This window comes from Ochotona curzoniae, unplaced genomic scaffold (assembly GCF_017591425.1).
Source record: "Ochotona curzoniae isolate NIBS_2020 unplaced genomic scaffold, NIBS_Ocur_1.0 patch58, whole genome shotgun sequence".
NCBI classification, from domain to species: domain Eukaryota; kingdom Metazoa; phylum Chordata; class Mammalia; order Lagomorpha; family Ochotonidae; genus Ochotona; species Ochotona curzoniae.
Window position 1 is genome coordinate 228,291 of NW_024467037.1, and position 18,483 is coordinate 246,773.

The 18,483-nt window shown below is 37.6% G+C and overlaps 1 protein-coding gene across 1 annotated transcript in view; it reads right to left on the reverse strand.

Moving 5' to 3' along the window:
- LOC121168118 (bone morphogenetic protein receptor type-2-like) overlaps positions 1 to 18,483 on the reverse strand; it is a 111,899-nt gene that overhangs the window by 24,210 nt on the left and 69,206 nt on the right. Inside the window, exons 4-7 of the mRNA XM_040997908.1 lie at positions 10,643 to 10,753; positions 8,126 to 8,217; positions 4,771 to 5,001; positions 3,012 to 3,126 (exon numbers count right to left, since the gene is read on the reverse strand). Coding sequence (XP_040853842.1) covers positions 3,012 to 3,126; positions 4,771 to 5,001; positions 8,126 to 8,217; positions 10,643 to 10,753 — 549 coding nt within the window. The remainder of the gene's footprint in view (positions 1 to 3,011; positions 3,127 to 4,770; positions 5,002 to 8,125; positions 8,218 to 10,642; positions 10,754 to 18,483) is intronic.

Genomic DNA, 18,483 nt, shown 5'->3' on the forward strand with positions numbered 1-18,483 from the left:
AACTCCATAGCACAAGTAGACTCAGTATTTAGATGTTACTCAATTACTGGACATTAAACTGCAATTTAACAAACTGTAACACAGGAAAGAAATTCCTCTGATACTAAAAAAATCAATGAACAGTATAATTTGCAGAAAAATAATGGTTAACAAGTTTCTTCATGTGAAAGTTCACTTGTTTCTTGCTTTTCTCCCTTATCCATTTCCTGTTCCAGTCTTCAAACCCTGTTATATCAAGCAGGCTCCTACCAAGCTCCTCTAAGAACCGTATTTCTTCTTCTGATAAAACCAGATGTAAGTATAGGTGGCATAATCTTAGGCTAACATTTATATACAAAACTGTAAGGAAACAATAGAAAATGTACAATGTAAAATACCAAATCAACATTTAAAGTAAAAGATTTTATACTTTAGCGTAAATCTAGCTAATAATGAGAAGAATGTGCAAAAAGTCTGTGAGACAGGAAGCAGGGAACATAAGGTAATATATTTTCTGCTATTACAAACCAGGGAAAATAAATGAGAAAGAGAGACTACCATTTAGAGATGACTTTTCCCCCTTAAGTTCCTTTGGATTCACTATAATCTTTTTAATCTTGGTAAGTGTATGTGTTTACTCTCTGTACACACACACACACACACACACACACACACACACACACAGAAAGAGAAATAGAGAGAGAGAGAGGAAGGACCTGGATCTGCACAAACTACTGAACATTAATTTTCAGGTGAAGTTTGAATAACCTTTTTTATTACATTTCTCTTTGGCAATAGCATGCACTATTGTTATTGCAAGAAAAAGTTTATAGGGAGAACTAATTATAGATAAGTAAATAGGCTCAACTCATTATTATTATTAATAGATAATAATTTTATTCCTTACTACCAACTTATAGTCTTCACAAAAAAGTTACATCTGAACACACTGGGAAAAATCTAATTTTCTGGATAAATACTTTTTAGTATTTTAAGACACTGTACATGGGCCCAGTGCTAAGCCTCTACCTGTGGTGCCTGCATCCCATATGGCACTAGTTCAAGTTCAGAGGCTCTATTCCTATCCAGTGTGCTGCTAACTGTCTGGAAAGGCAGTGGAGGATAGCTCAAGTCCTTGGGGCCCTGCAGCCACATGGCAAGAATCTTTAGCCCCCTGGTTCCAAACCAGCCCAACTCTTGGCTATTATAGTCACTTGGGGAGTTAACTAGCAGATAGATCTCTGTCTCTCTTCTCTCTGTAACTCTGCCTTCCAAATAAAAATAAGTCTTAAAAAAGTGTACAAGAAAATACTTTTAAGTACACAAAATCATAAATGTAAACAGCTACTATACATATTTTATATGCAGTGGTCTTTAGATAGTTTTGAAAAGATAACTGATGATTACATGAGCTAATTTAGCCAAAAAAGAGTGATTCCTTTGATAAAAAGAAATCAAGTGACAGTACAATCTGAAAAAACAATTAACAGCTCTGTTTAAAAGAAATGCATGTTTTTGATGACAACCATACTTTCAGCCAATTTTGACTTGAAACCTTGTTGAATCCTGCAAGCCTCAAAAAGAAAGACTGGGATATTTTAAGTTCTGTGCTAAGCCAGCTTTCTAAAGGAAGGAGAAAAGGGACACAGTCCAGTGGTTAATGTACAAAGCACTAAAGAAAATGCATCAACTTGCTGACAAAGACAGTAACACAGGTCAATTTTATATTCAGGAAAAGCAAGATAAATGAACTGTTAAATTATTCAGGTGAAATAACTTATATATGAAGCATCAGCTAGAAAAGCTGATCCATGTTATAACACAGCGGAACAAAGACCTAAGAAATTGCACATGAATGTTCTCGTAACTAAAGAAATGCCGGAGAGACTAAAAAAGATGACAGGATGACAGGGCTTCAGTATGACAGGAAAATGTGGTATGGGGTGAAGGCTTAAGAAGATACAGGGACAGATTATCACAGAAGAGCTAATTTAGGGCTCACCTGTGATATGAAGTATATACTGATATAAAGTGAGAAAGCAAATGTTTGATAAAGAGATTTAGAACAAGCAGCAAAAATGTGCAAGAACACTGAGGAAGACTACAGTTTTGACAAGCAATAACAATTGCCATTTCTAAACACTGGCAAACACTGACTCCCTACCATGCATTCTCTTTCCTACCTAGCAACTGGACCTAGTAATGTTGAGGTGTCCAGACACTCAGCCAAATAAATCCATATTCTCAGCTTCTGTTGAAGCCGAGTGTGGCCCAAGATCTGGAAAGTAAAACACAAGCAAAGCAGTGGAACTGCTGCAGGTACAAGGGAACAAGTCTTTTACTTCCTCTTCCTTCTTCCCGCTGCCTAGAATTCAACATGATGGATGATAAGGTAATTTTTTACATGAAAGCTTTATAAAGGATGGTGGAAAAGAAACATAGGAGCCTCAGGTCCTGGTAATGCCACAGCATGGTCAACCCAACCCTACACTGTCTCCCTAGGTTCCTGCACAAAAACCAAAATCCTTCTTACTGAAGTTACTGTCAATTCTTCCTCCCCACATCAACAGGCTGCGCCAAACATAATTCCATTTAATTAGCCTATACAAAAATACATTTGGGTTTTAATTTTAAAGACACATGGAATAAAGATGTGATATCAAAACAGAAGAATATTCCATTATAATTCATTTAAATAAGATAAATATAAGGAAAGAACTGCCTACATAGAGCTTCTGAACCTAAGGTCCATGATGGGCTATAAAATGCAAAGACAGCAATTAGAATCAAGAGAATTATTCCCTAAGTTTGCTCACATACATATCTTTGAAAGGAGAATACTCAGAATTGACAGTCTTAAAGTTCTTCTTAACATTTCTGCTACATTTCAGATACTTTTCTTCCTCATGTTGGTTTTATCAAACAGTTGGCCTTAATAAATATCTAATATCAATTATACCTTATTTTGGAGACATAATTCAAGCTTCCCTTTGTGATTTTTGAACCTATTCATGTCCTATTCACTGTCTTACCTCCTCGTGGTAATTCCGTGTGAAGATAAGCCAGTCCTCTAGTCACAGAATGAGCCAGACGGCAAGAGCTTACCCAGTCACTTGTATGGAGACTCAAATACTTGCATAGAGATCCCTAGACAGAGGGAAAAAATGCCCCCCCACCAAAAGTGGAATTAACTTACTTTCACATAAAGAGGTTAAATTAGAAATCTTATAAAGGATTTGCATTAGTTAGAATTCCATAAAAAACTAATGAATTATTATATTACAGAATCCTGAAATACTTTTAGTAAGGCATTTCTGTATACAGAGGAGAGGATGGAAAGGAAAATTTTAACATCAATTTTTATATTTACAACATTAAAAATTTTGCATGATTATTTTCTTTTCAGTACTTCAGTGATCTAGCAAGCCAACAGAATGGGAACTGTGGCACAGTGGGTTACATTGCCACTTGGGATGCTTGTATCCCATATTGGAATGCTAGCTGGAGTGTTTTCCTGCTCAGGAGCAGCAGATGAGGGTTTAAGCACTTCAGCATTTGTCATTACTTGGGAGGGCCAAATGAAGTTCCCACCTCTTGTCTTGAAACCTGGTCTAACCCTGGCTGTTGCAGTCATCCGGGGTGTAACCAGCAAGTGGAAGACTCTCTTTTAGTCTCTTTTGCCCCCTACGCACCCTTTCTCTTCCTCTTATCTGATAAGTAAATATGTTTTTGAAAAGATAGAAAAACTACATCTTTTATCAGTGTGAATACAAACTACCCTGTTTTGTTTTACAGGTAGGAAACAGAAGGCTTTTGTAAACACTTGTATACACACAGTTCACCCTCTGCGTATCAGAGTTCTGCATCCCTGGATCCAACATCTGGATTGATGCTGAATATGTATGACATGTACAGGCTTTTTTCCCTGTCATTATTACCTAAACAATACTATACAACATCTAGTTACAAAGCATTCACATAGTATTAGGTATTCTAGGTGCCCTAGAGATAATTTAAAGTATATGGAAGGATATGCAAAGTTCATATACAAATATTATCTCATTTAATTTAAGACTTATGTATGCCCAGTATTGGTAGGGGTTGTCCTGAAGCCAATCATCCCTGTGGATACCAAGGAAGGACTATGTCCATTTGTAGTACTCAAAATGCTTATCTGCAAACTATTATTGATTTCTAACAACATAGCTCACATTACAAATTCCAATCAGAGAACTAATTCCTTATGTAGAAAGTTTTGCTGCAAAGGAAAGGGAAGTGGGGACAGAGGAGGATAATTAGTATATGATGCAGTTAATTCTCATTCTGGCATGAGCTTCTTAGCTCACTACAAACCCATTAATAACCAGTTTGCAAGCCAGCAGTATTCTATGTTAAAGTAGTCAACTTGAAAGTCTGATTGGGCCTGGCGCGGTAGCCTAGTGGCAGAAGTCCTTACTTGCAGATGCCAGGATCCCATACGGGTGCCAGTTCTAATCCCAGTAGGCCCGCTTCCCACTCAGCTCTCTGCTTGTGCCCTGGGAAAGCAATCGAGGATGGCCCAAAGCCTTGGGACTCTGCCCCCATGCGGGAGACCCAAAAGAAGCTTCTGGCTCCTCGCTTCAGATCAGCGCAGCACTGGACATTGCGCTTACTTGGGGAGTGAATGAACAGACAGAAGATCTTTCTCTCTGTCTCTCCTCTTCTCTGTATATCTGATTTTCCAATAGAAATTAAAGAAAAGAAAGTATGATCAACAAATATTTACCAATTTAGTTTCTACAAAGAACTTACATTGGGATAGTACTCCATCACAAGCAAATACTCCATGCGTCCATCTGCTGTGACCCTCTCATCGCCAACTATAAAGCGAGCGATGTTGTCATGTTCCATCAAAGGCACTCTGTAAATGTTCTTCTCATTGATGAAATTTTGACGATTTGCAAAGGAAAACACTTTCACAGCAACTGGATGCTCATCTAAGGAACCTTTATAAACTGCTCCATAACGACCCCGGCCAATTAGCTGTAAGTTTGTTTTAAAGAAAGCAAGGTATTAATAGATGAGCATATGAAACTTATTAAATAATGAAGTACAAATAAATAGAGTATGCTTCAGCTCTTTATTGCTTATAGTTTACTAAACCATTAAATAAAGTCTGTTTCTGTTATGATTTAGGAAGTAATGAATGACTGGGCCCAGCAGCCCCCTGCACCTAACTATAAATTTTGCATGTGCGCGCACACACACACAAACTAAAGGCATTGGAAAATAAACAACAGCAGATTTTAAAAGGCAATATGGTTTGGAAGAAAAGAATGACATGGGGCAAACCATCTATTTCTAAGGCGTTTAGCTTGAGGATGGCTGAAATCAGCTCTCTTCAGAACAGCTAAAACTATGACAGAAAATCCATAATGTTTCTGGCCCTAGGAACCAGAGAACCTAATTTGGAGTGGCCACAGCTGCTGGAAAGTGAGACAGAAAATCCTGAAAAGTACAAAGTCAGAATGAGGAAACAGTGTATGCATGGAACACTTTAGCAGACGATAAAATATCTGAACTGAGATTTGAACTTGTGTCCTAGAGACCAGTGTGCAGAAAGGTTCCAGTCAAGTTAACTGTTTTCTAAGAAAACAAACACTTCAAGAATTCATGTTTTTCACAATACACTATTCACAAATGATAAAATAAAAATTACTCAATATGCAAATAATCAACAAAACTGATTTATTCTCTTCATTTCTCTTTTTTATTCAAACAGACTTATTACTTACTTAAGGATGTTTGTTACATTTCATTCACTAAGTCTAGGTTAAAATTTAACTTACAGACTGTCCTTTTAAAAAGCTGTAGTATAATACAGTTACATTGAAATACCTGTTCCAAATTTGTCTTTTATCTGTTTATTTTACTTTTCTTTCAAAGCAAAAAAGTACATAACATGTTTTATACAGTGAAGTCTATCATATCTATTATTTGTTGGTATATGTTTTTGGAATCATACTATAAAAACATGGTAAGACTCTTGGTTTTAAAGATTTATTATTAATTGAAAGTCAAATTTATACAGTGAGAAGGGCAGAGAGAGAAAGATCTTCTAACTGCGGGTTCACTCCCCAAATGTTGGTAATGGCTGCAGCCGGGCCAGTCCAAAGAGGAGTCTGGAGCTTCTTCTGGGTCACCCACATAAGTGCACAGTCCAAAGGACAAGTTATCTTTCACTGTGTTCCTAGCCACATCAGCAGGGAGCTGGATCAGAAGTAGAGCAACTCCTGGCTTTAGTTTGGCTCAGCTCCGGCCATTGCAGCCACTTGGGGAGTGAACCAGCAAATGTAAGATCTTTCTTTCTGTATCTCCTTCTTTCTGTAAATACGCTTTTTCAACAACAACAACAAAAAATCTTAAAAAGGTGGGGTGGGCCTGGCACCATGATCTAGTGGCTAAAGTCCTAGCCTCAAATGCACCAGGATCCCATGTGGGTGCCAGTTCTAATCCCGGCAGCCCCGCTTCCCATCCAGCTCCATGCTTGTGGCCTGGGAAAGCAGTCAAGGATGGCCCAAAGCCTTGGGACCCTACACCTGTGTGGGACACCTGGAAGAAGTTCCTGGATCCTGGCTTCGGATCAGCGCAGCACTGGCCATTGCACTCACTTGGGGAGTGAATCATCAGAGGGAAGATCTTCCTCTCTGTCTCTCCTCCTCTCTGTATATCTGACTTTGTAATGAAAAATAAAATAAACCTTTAAAAAAAAAAGTGGGGCAGCTAAAGTCCTTGCCTGCCTGGGATCCCATATGGGCACCAGTTATTTTTTCGGTTGTTGTTAAATTTTTATTTTGGATTTTTGAATTTTATGGTACAATTTTGTAGAGACTGGAATCCCGCCCACACCCGCCCTCCAAATTCCCACCCTCCAACAGATTTTCTCCACGTTGCTACAGTAGCATAGTTCCTTCACAAGGAATCATGATTCCATCAGTCAAGGATGCCAGTTCTAATCCCAGAGGCCTCACTTCCCATCCAACCCTCTGCTTGTGGCCTGGGAAAGCAGTCAAGCACGGTCCAAACCTTGGGACCCTGCCAACTGTGTAGGAGACTCAGAAGAAGCTCCAGGCTCTTGGCTTCAGATCAGCTCAACTCTGGCTGTTGTGGCCACTTGGGAAGTGAATTAGCGGACAGAAGATCTTTCTCTTTGTTTCTCTTCCTCTCTGTATATCTGACTTTCCAATAAAAATAAATCTTAAGAAGGGGAGGAAGGGGAGCAGAGCAACTAGGACTCAAACCAGTGCCAACATGGGATGCCAGAACTATAGGCAGAGACTTAACGTACTAAGCCATGACACTGTCCCCATAAGACTTCTATTTTTTAATTTTTAAAATTTTTATTTGAAACTCAGATTTTACAGAGAGGAAAGGAAAGACAAAGCGAGAGAAGTCCTCCATTCACTGGTTTACTCCTTAAATAGTTGTAATGGCCAGAGCTAAGTCAATGCAAAGCAAGGAGCTTTACCCAGGTTTCCCATGTGGGTGCAGGAGCCCAAAGACTTGAGCCACCCACTACTACTTTCCCAGGCCATAAACAAGGAACTTATCAGAAGTCAGGACGTGAATTACATCCAAATGGGATGTAAGTACAACAAGCCGGATGCTAGTCCTGCCCCATGGTAAGACTTTTAACATAGCTTATGTTACAAAAAAAAATTACATGAAATAAATATGTAATATCCATATGTATCAACAAAATATATTACATATGCTCAGATAAGGAATATTTATTGGGCATTTACCATGGACTTACTATTGGCACATTTTTCCTCATAATTTCATGTCTTTATCCCCATACTCTTTAGATCTGCATGTAATGGTCATTTCTTTCTGTAAATTAATTTTGTTTAATAACTTTGTTTTTTTCATCCATGGTTCTTACTACTACTTGAAACTACATTATCTATTTGTTTACCTCCCTCTTTGGAATACGAGCTGCAGGAGTGTAATTGTGGGGCTGCTCACATTCCCAGTACCTAGAACAGTCCTCAGAACAAAACTGATAATAAATACAGATAGGATAAATAAATGGGTTAATGAAAGCCTTGTCTCAAATAGGCTGTACGAGCAGAAGCAACAATCTGCAGTCCAAGAGCAGTCTTACCTCCAAAAGTTTCAAATTATCTAGGTCAAGAGAGGGCTCTGACGCTGCTGCCTCCATCATATTCATACTGTGAAGACCTTGTTTTCGGTCTCCTGTAGAAATGGGACAAAGAAGTCACATATGTGTGGCTTTTGTAAAATTAAGATCTTTTTTATACTATCTATTATAGTACAGGGAAGGGCTGTAGAAGGCTCTCGGCAAGATTTATGCCTAATAAAAAATAGAAGGAAAATTACTAACTAGTCATCATCATCTATAAAGATAAATAATGGATTGCATGAAGGTAAGAATTTTAGCAGATGCTTCCTAAAATTGTTTTAGTTTAAAACGAGGATTGGCATTTATTCTGCCTTTTGAGAAACTTGCCTCCCATATCAGAGCACCTAGGTGTAAACACCTGGCTTTGGTTCTGACTTCATTTTCCTGCTACTGGAGACCCTTGGAGACGGTAGATAATAGTTCAAGTAATGGAGTTACTGCAATCCAGGTGAGAGAATTGGATAGTGTTTGTGGCTTCCAGATCTGGATTTGGTCCAGTCCTGGTCACCGAGGGCATTTGGGAAATGAACCATGATTCAATAGATAGGAGTCAGCTCACTGGCCTGTGCTCTCACTTTGTCTTTCTGTCTCTTCTTCTGTCTCCCAAATAAGTGAACTAAAAAATTTTGTGAAAAATTGCAAAATTTTATTTTGAGACATCAAAAAAAAAATACTTTCATCCACTGGTCATTTTCCAAATGTCCACAATGGTCCTAAGTATAAGGATCAAAGTCAGGAACCAGAAACTCAATCCAGGTCATTCACATACTTGGCAGAAAACCAGTGACCAGAGGCATTGCATGCTACCTTCCTGCGGCTGCAATCAGAAGTAAGAATTAAGCACTGCATATTGAATTTAATGACTCTGATATGGGATACAAGCCTAAGAGCCTGCCCCTAAAAATCCTTTAAAGAAGGTTTTCTAAAACTTACCCAAGTGAGTAAAAGGGTTGTAGGATCTTAAATGGGCCATAATACCTATTTTATGAAAACAAATTGGACATGTGATGATTCTGAGGAATACTGCTTTATTTTTAGGATATAAAAATGGCATTAAGTTTATGTATTTTTGTAAGTTCTTACATTACAAAGAAGACAGTAAATTATTTATTGATAGTAACTGTGATATTCTTCAAATTAACTGGCACAGGAGACAGTGACTGAAGATGTTAATGGAAAAATATCGTAATGACTGTTGAAGTTCAGTGGTTGGTATTTTGTGAAAGTCTGAAACTTTTCATTAAAAATGTTTGTTAGCAATAAGGATGGGAGCTAATATAGCAAGAGATTTTTTTTTTCTTTATGTGTTAGTTTAACTGTTTGTTTATCCAGAGGGCCTGGTGGGAGGAGGGAGAGAGAGAAGGAAAGGGAGAGTTAGAACCTATCAATCAGTTCACTTCCCAAAGCCCTTGAGAGGTGGTGTGGAAGGGCAGCAGGAACAATCCAAGCCTCAAACCCGAGTGCCAAGAACCCAGGTGGAGTCGGATGCCAGAGTTGGGTATCAAACCCAAGTATTACATACAAAAGTTCGCTGACATCGGACAGTGGCATCTTAAGCATAAAGCCAAACACTAACCCCAGCCTGGCAATTTTTAAAGGAGAAATAAATTGATTAGACAGCATAATGCTGGGGTCTGTGGGATGGGTGTGGAAGACAGGAAGGTGTGAAGAGTATGGTTCTATTGCAGGGAAGGTCGCAAGGAACTTCCTGCTATGTGGCAAGGCCCGGTGGATGTCTCTATAACACCTGAATGCAGCTCTGCCTCCCTTTGCATGGACACCGGACAACCCCGCTGAGTATTCTGTAATCTATTTAGGCATTGTCTGCCTCTGCGGAGTTACTGTTAAATATCAATAGGAACTTAGAAGCTAATGTTGCTGGTGCCGTTTTTTAGCCAAAGAGCTGTTATTGCTGTTAGGGCTGCATCCTGTAGCAATGTTAATCAAGAGTGTTACATCCCCCTTTTGATCCTATGCTAATCAAGGGTGCTAACCCCCACTTTTGATCCTATGCTAATCAAGGTCTTCAGGTGTAGTGGGAATCTATTCTTTCCCTCTTTCTTTGATCTTTTAGGCCCCTTCCTTCCTTGACTGTCTCAAGACCTAGCTGTAAAGTAATTGTGGTAGGAATGTGCTACTGACTGATATGCATCATCTATTGAAAACCTTTTCCTAGCCAGGTGCCAGGTGAATAGCAACCTAGCCTTAGGTGAAACTAATGGCAGAGTTATCTTTAGAAACCCCCGCTTGAGCGTGACGTAAAAAGCCTGAGCCAGAGTTTGACTGATTTTGTATAAATAAAGCGGACAGCTTTTGTGCATCGTCCACGATGGTCAAGAGTTCCTAGTGGTCCGTCTCTTTCTTTCTTTGCGCCTCATCCACGCACCCTTCGCGAGTTCCGAACTCAGCTGGAGCTGGACTCCGGCAGTATAGTAAGCAAATGATAGGACAAACTGTGGCAATTTTTTTTTCTTTTACCTGTTAACATTCTGTATCCAAAGCATAAGATAACTATCAAAACAGCTAACACGGAGACCGATGCCAAAGCAATGATTATCGTCTCATCTCGATGAAATGAATGAGGTGGACCTAAAAGCAAATTAAAAAAAAAAATATTAATCTTAAAAACATTTTGTTAAATACCAACAGACTACCTTTTAGAACAGCTGTATCAATATGTAATACAATCAGTAACATTTTTTGCACTAAGCAAATGAAAAAATAATCAATTTGTGATGATTGCAAATTATATGTACCTTACCTGTGACCTTAACCAGAAGGCTAAAAGCAATTTACTTATACGTGTGATAGCACAGCATTTAAGACCACAGACTTTAGAATCACATTTTTAAGAAGATTTATTTATTTCAAAGGCAAAATTAAAGATAGAGGAGAGGCAGAGACAGAGAGAGGGGTCACAAATGCTGGCTCACTCCACAAATGGCCATGGAGGGACTAAGCTGATTCCTGAGGAGGAAGAGATTTCAAACAAAATCAAAGAACTTCCAATGAGGTAAGAGGAAACCAAACAGAATGACCAAATAATCTTCCAGAGAAGCAGTTCCAGCAGTGCAAGCTTCTTGCATTCACTGCATCAAGACTGTACCAGAGGGTACAGCTATGTGACAGAGGGCAAATTCTAGCTTAGGAAACTTAGAGTCTGGAAAGGTAAATAAATCCTCCTTCATGCAACGAAGATGCTGACTGTTCAATGCCCTATCGGAGACAGGACAAGACTTCTATGGAGTATTCATAGGATTACTACTCACCATAGCAAGGGGAGGCAACACCAATGTTCGTCAAGTGTTGAATGGACAAATAAAACACAGATACAGACATCCATACAAAAGATATAGGAAAGACTATAGATTCAATAACTATTCACTATCCTGAATAGACAAATCTATTGAGACAGAAAGCACACAAGTAGTTGCCAGGGATCATACACGAAGAATAAAGACAGTAACTATTTGATACAAAATTTCCCCTGTGGAGCCAGCTTTGTATCATAACCAGTCAGCTAACTATAATGTTGGTAGCCCAAATGGATGCCAGCTTGAGTCCCAGTTATTCTACTTCTGATTCAGTTAATGTGCCTGGAAAAGCAGCAGAAAATGGCCCAAGTGCTTGGTTCCCTGCACCCAACACAGGAAACCAGAAAGAAGCTCCTGGCTTTGGCCAGTTCTGGCTGCTATGGCCATTTAGAGAGTGAATCAGCACATAGAACATCTCTATTGCTCTAAGTAATTCTGCCTTTCAAATAAATAAAACAAATCTTTAAATAAAATTTTTCCCTGTGCAATGATGAACATGTTTGGGACTAGATACAGATGATATTTACACACAGTGTAAATACACTAACTATTATTTTAACCTGATTAATTCCATGTCATTTTACCTCATTAAAAACACACAATCCATTTTATAATTTGATAAGCCATAAAAAATTCATTTTCAACATGGATATACAAAATTAAACATAGATTATCTAAGATATGTACAAATATTTCATAATGCTCGCTAATCTTCCTTTAACATTATTGTCAAAATTAGTAGTCCTCACACGTAGGGGATAGGTTCCAAGATCCCTAGTAGATGCCTGACCCATAAATAGTACCAAAACCTATAAAGTCAGCTCTCTGTTCCCACAGGCTCTTCACTAGTGGGCTACACATCAGATTGGAAATATTCAGTTGTATTTTAAAAAGCAAAACTTGAATTTACCACATTGAACACCATTCTGAGTCTCCATTAGTCATTTCACAAACCCTCATTCCTTCGTCCAGCACTTGTTTGATCATAGTTCACTTCTCCTCTCATTTGTACACTACACAGTTAAGCCTACAATAGTTGTAGCTATACTCAGCATGGTACAGCATGGTACTTTGTCATTATCCCCTACTCAATACAGTATAAAACAGTGATTTGCATAGTATTTACATGTACTAGGTATTAGAAGTGTATTCTAGAGATGATTTAAAGTATATGGAAAGATATACAGGGGTTATAAGCAAATATTATTTTATATAGGGAACTTGAGCATCTGAGGGGAAGTCTTAGAGTGAAGGCCACAAGCAGGGGGCTGGGTGGGAAGTGGGGCTGCCACAATTAGAACAGGCGCCCATATGGAATCCCAGCGTGTGCTAGGCTACCATGCCAGGCCCAAGATTCTAACTTTTCAAAAGGTATTTTCAAATTACTTATTTACTTAATGGATAGAGAGAGCCCCTGCCTGTGATTTCTACTTACCAAATGTCCACAAGACAAGGGCCAGAAACTCAAACCAGGTCTCCCCTCTGGGAGTCATCACCACAACCTCCTGAAGTTGCATTAAGAGAAGCTGGAGTCAGGAGCCAAGGCCTGGACAAGCAATCTAGGCACTCTGATATGGAACTGTGCCCCAACCAGCAAGCTACATACTTGTCTCCAGATCCTTGCTTCTGTATCCCTAAAATAAACCAACAGCATCTCCTCTAGTTTGCTGAGCCTCAAAGCAAAAGGGAAAGAAGGAGATCCCTGTATCATGGCTCACAGGAAACACACTGCCTCAAGATCAGTGGATGGTCTAGCACCCAAAATCCAACTGCTTACAGCAATCACTCGTAAGAGTATGTTCTTCAAGAAAGTTCAAGAAACCTCATCACTACAGGTCTAGTAAGCAGTATTCTGGAAAATTAGATCTTATCGGTAGTTTACTGATTGGCAAACTTCCCTTTTGGCATCTAGTATGAGAAACTGCCCAGGACTTCAAAACAGATCATGTCCAGGGTTCAGTCATGTTTGCGGAAGGCAAGAGAACACTACCTGATTAGCCTCTCTGCAGATAGCAAGTCATGTAGTAGCTAAGCCAAACATACAGTAATTATACCAGAAGGAATCCAGCTAGTATACTACATTTCTAGAGAAAATGTTTAAGAATCCACTGTGATGGGCCCGGCGCGATGGCACAGTGGTTGAGGTCCTTGTCTTGCACGCCCGGGATCCTATATGGGTGCCGGTTCTAATCCCGGCAGCCCCGCTTCCCATCCAGCTCCCTGCCTGTGGCCCAGGAAAGCAATCGAGGACGGCCCAAAGCTTTGGGATCCTGCACCCATGTGGGAGACCCGGAAGAGGCTCCTGGCTTCAGATCAGCATAGTATCGACCATTGCGCTCACTTGGGGAGTGAATCATTGGAAGGAAGATCTTCCTCTCTGTCTCTCCTCTCTGTATATCTGCCTTTCCAATAAAAATAAAATAAATCTTTAAAAAAAAAAAAAAAAAGAACCCACTGTGATGGGAAGTATTTCATTCTCTTCCATTTCATTATTCTCATTTCATTCCTTTGGGGAGAAAAAATTCTGTCCTGCTAAGAGTAGTTGCGACCATTAATTCTCCCCAATCCCCCAATAGGATCAAAATGTAACTAAAGTATAGTTGTAAGTAGGAAAAAAAAAACAGCACACAGAAGTTAACAGGTGGCTGTTTTCTCATTTTCATGTGAATTTTCAGTATAAATTCAGGGAAACACAGCATTAATGCAAGTTAAAATACTTCAGTGAACAAGTTTCAACAGTTCAACTTCATAACTATAAATAAACCTGCTACATTTTTCTAAACAGTACCAGCATTTAGATTTTTTTTGAAGTACATTTCTTATTGACAGCAACTAAATGGTATTTGAAGGATTTTATCATGCAGTAAATCCCATTCACCCATTATGCTTTCTTGAGTGCCTACAATGAGTACATTTTTTATGTTGTCTGCTGTCCTGTTTCTATAGGTCTATTATTAAAATACATTAGACTGCAGAAAGTAGTTGTACTAAATGGCTTTTAAGATTCTTCTATTTCCAAAATTTAGAATACATCTTTTATGTGTTTTAGAAGCTCAGAATTCATTGCTTTCATTCCCAAATTCATCCCCAAAAGCCAACAGTCTTACATTAACTCATTCTGAAATGAGTTATTAAGACATGTAATCAAGAGGATAAAAATATTAAAATAGACTTTTTCAGTATGTTAAAAATCATACCTAGGATTAAACATTATGAATTTAAAACTTTCTAGTCTATGTCATGTGGTCTAAAAATATGAGATCCCTTAAATTGCCAGGAAAAAATATTTCTATGTGTATTCACATATGTATGTAACACAAGAGGCCTTGAAACTAAAACAAAACAAAAACCTCCTAATTTTTGTTGTTGTTTCTTTTAAATAATCTTTTTAAAAATTTTACATATGCTATATTTGGGTATATACGATACTTGAAATATTTTACTCCTCCTGCACTAATAAAACTCTTTTCATTCCCTATTAGTTCTTTCTCTCGGTTAAATTCTCAGCCAAATGTAAACACTGTTATGTAGGCCTGTGTGCAATGGCTGGGCTTGTACAAGCAAGCACATCCTGAATGCAGATCAGACCGGGGCGGCTGTCTGCCTTGTAGGAGCCTGGGATGTTACTGTTTACAAAGCCTGGAGCCAGGCGGGGGCCACTACTGGAGGCGTGCTGTCTGCTTCCTTGCTACCCTCAGCCTTTGTCTGGGTCTGTGTCAAAGAAAGAACAACATTGTTATATGTGCAGCAAGCAGCAAAGGGAAGCTTAAATACAACACACTAGTCATGTCAGTTCTTTAATCTACCACTCAGTGTAGAAAGGTAAATTAGGAAATAGTGTGTGTGTTTTAAATCTAATGCACTTTTTATAAACACAGAGAAAAACTTAAAAGTCAAAATAACAAATACTATCAGAGTTAAGTAAATTCCTTAGAAAAATAATCCACATTGCTAAATACTATTTTTGTAACTAGATACATTATTCAGCTCAATATTTTTAATAAATATTTTCATAAGGAATAATAATGCTGACTTATGTTAATTAATATGTTTAGAATGGCAACTATACAGTACCATAATTAGATTAATGTTTATGTTTAACATCATAAAAACAAATGGGGGGGAGATTTCTTGTTCTTGTTTTTCAAGCAAAATTTAATACCAAGTATTAAAGAGTAGTTTAAATTTAACTTATCTAACTAATCATTCTGCATAGATTTAAATAATAAGTAAAACCAATGCATACTTTGCTGAGTCAAAGCATTTTATGGCTGAATTATAACAGTGGAAAACTGCAGAACAGAATGAAAGTCTAAAGCTAAACAAATCCTTGAAAAGGATTAGGAAAAACAAAAATATTCAATATCTATCTTTAAGAATATTTTTGTTTCATAAGTATTTATAATGTTAACTCCTTTGAATCTATTTAAAATAGTTGTTTTATGATTAAGAGACTGAATCTCAGCATTTTACTTCTGTTGTTAAAAAATTAAAACAGTTTTTCATGTTTGATTGGAATAAAATTTTTAAAACTGTAACATTTGTAAGTAAATATATTACTCAATTTGAACTTAGAGTAACACGAGGGAAATGGAAATCAAATGTTGTAATAATCATCACTGGAAATAAAAATAAAATTCCCAACATAGAAAATACATCAAAACTCACAATATAGGACCAAATCTAAGAGTACATCACTAAAAGGCCCTAGTCAATTTCCGAAAGTGGTCTACAAATCTACTTTCTAAATCAAGAATTCATACTGAAGACTTTGGCTCTCAGAAAATAAATATGAACTAATCTGTAACTGAGTATAATATTAGATATATAAATATATGATGGGACAAAAAATATGATCATATTGTGCAAATAATTCCCTTCACCCATTTCAGATTCTTTTAGTTATTACAGTAACTTTTGTTTGGCCTTTTAAGCAGTAAGTTTAGAGAAAAATCCTGTTTATTTCTTAGCTTTTTCCTTTGCTCTAGCTTTCTCACATGTAAATTTTTAAACTAAAAACTACAACTCACCTATACAAAAATGTTTATAATGCAAATGTGCAGTTTAGAGAATGGTTATGAAGCTAACATCACAGAAAGTCCAAGATCAGCAGGCCTCCCACCTGCAGTCCGCGGTCTGCCTCTCTCCTGCCTTTTGTGGTAATCATTTCCTTACCGTTGTTAATAGTATTCAACTCCTATCCTTAGTTTTGCCTGTTTCTAAATTTTATATAATGAATTTTCTGTGCCTTGCTTTTTTTTTTTTCTTCAATAATATGCTTTGAAGATTTAACCATACTGCTGTGCAGTGGCTGAAATGCTTTGTCACTTTTATTCAGCAAAAGCTGTTGTTCCCTTGCAATGAGTCTTGGGATTTATTAGAATGACAAAAGATTACTGTATGTAGTCTCTATTGTGTTCCACAAATGCATACATTTGGCTTTTCAGTCATATTTAGTAGTTCAAGATAAACAGTTTTGTTGCCAAGAGAAAAATACTAACCAAAACCAACAAATGAACAGGCTGCACACCCTCTTGCTGTTTCTAAGATTTAGGCAGCAGAGGCAAGAGCTAGCAATCCTTACTCGTCTAGAGTTAAGAGACACATCCAGGGTAGAAAAGACAGAAAAACCTCGGCATTCACAGATGGTGCGGGGCATATGCTATAAGCATCAATTGAAGAGAACTTCACAGGATTATCACTGCTCAGAACACCATTCTTCATCCATTTCTAAAACCACTGGATTCTTAATCCATCTTTTCTACAATTCCTACATTATTCCATCATCTCTAAATCACCTATTATAACACATCTGACAATTTCTAAAGAATTGTGCTAAAATGCACATCAGGTCTTCTATGACGATATTCAAAGAAATTGTGTCTCCACCAGATAACTGATTATTTTGCTACACTTGATCTTAGCCAAAAGGCCAAGAAACGATTAACTGATTATTTTAACCAAAGCTTTCCATAAGTGTTTAACTCAGTTCCAACAAGTCAGTCCTTAGACAATGAGGGTAGGGAAGAAAAGTGGCAGAATATCTAGGGTATAGAAAAAGCCAAAAAGCATTCACAATCTTGCTGTTACTTTATCATTGTCTAACACAGTTACTAACTCTCCTTAATTCCTCTGTTTTTATCCTTTCTTCCCTTTTACTTTATTCCTTTTCTCTCTGTAGACTCCTGTTGAAACTCTGAATCACATGTCTTGTTTAGAAGCAGGGGAGAAAATCTGATATATGCAGGAAGTTCTATTTTTAGCTTAACTCTATGTTGAGCTTAACCCTATGCTAAAATAAAAATACAACAAAACAATTAAAAAACCATAATAAAAAACATTTGTAGCAAAAGCTAGCAATCAGAAATATTTTATTTATTATGATTATGAGCACATTTTGAATGTCCAGTTTATATACATATATAAATATAGACATATTTACATATAAACATACTTTAAAAGTAAGCAATTGATAACATGCACACAAAAGTTGTAATACTAAATATACAGCTGCAAAGATACATAATATAGCACCTATAGCTATGTATATGCTGACTGGATATATAAATTATATCTACCTCATTCTTAAATCTATGCAACCTTTTTCAAAGTATTCATTTTCTGTGAACTTTCTGAAGATTGTGCATATGTGTGTATATGAATTTTAAAAGGTAATTTTTTGTATCACTTCCTTACAAAGAAAACACCTCTACATTCTTGTCAAGGCCTCATGGTAGCCACAGTGTTTTGGCTTTAAATTCAGTTTTATGAATTTATCAGGCAAAATGGAAGCAAAGTGAGCAGAAATGTGAAATATGCTTTGGTTGTGGGGATTATACAACTTGGGAGCAGGTAATCCCCTTTAACAGGAACTTGGCTTTGAGTAGATCTTGTACCTTGATCTGTACCTTAACCCAGAGTCTAGCTTCTGCACCAGACTCGAGTTGATGTATGGATCTGTGATTGTGAGAATAAACGCATACTTGTCTGAGTTTAGGGGTGACC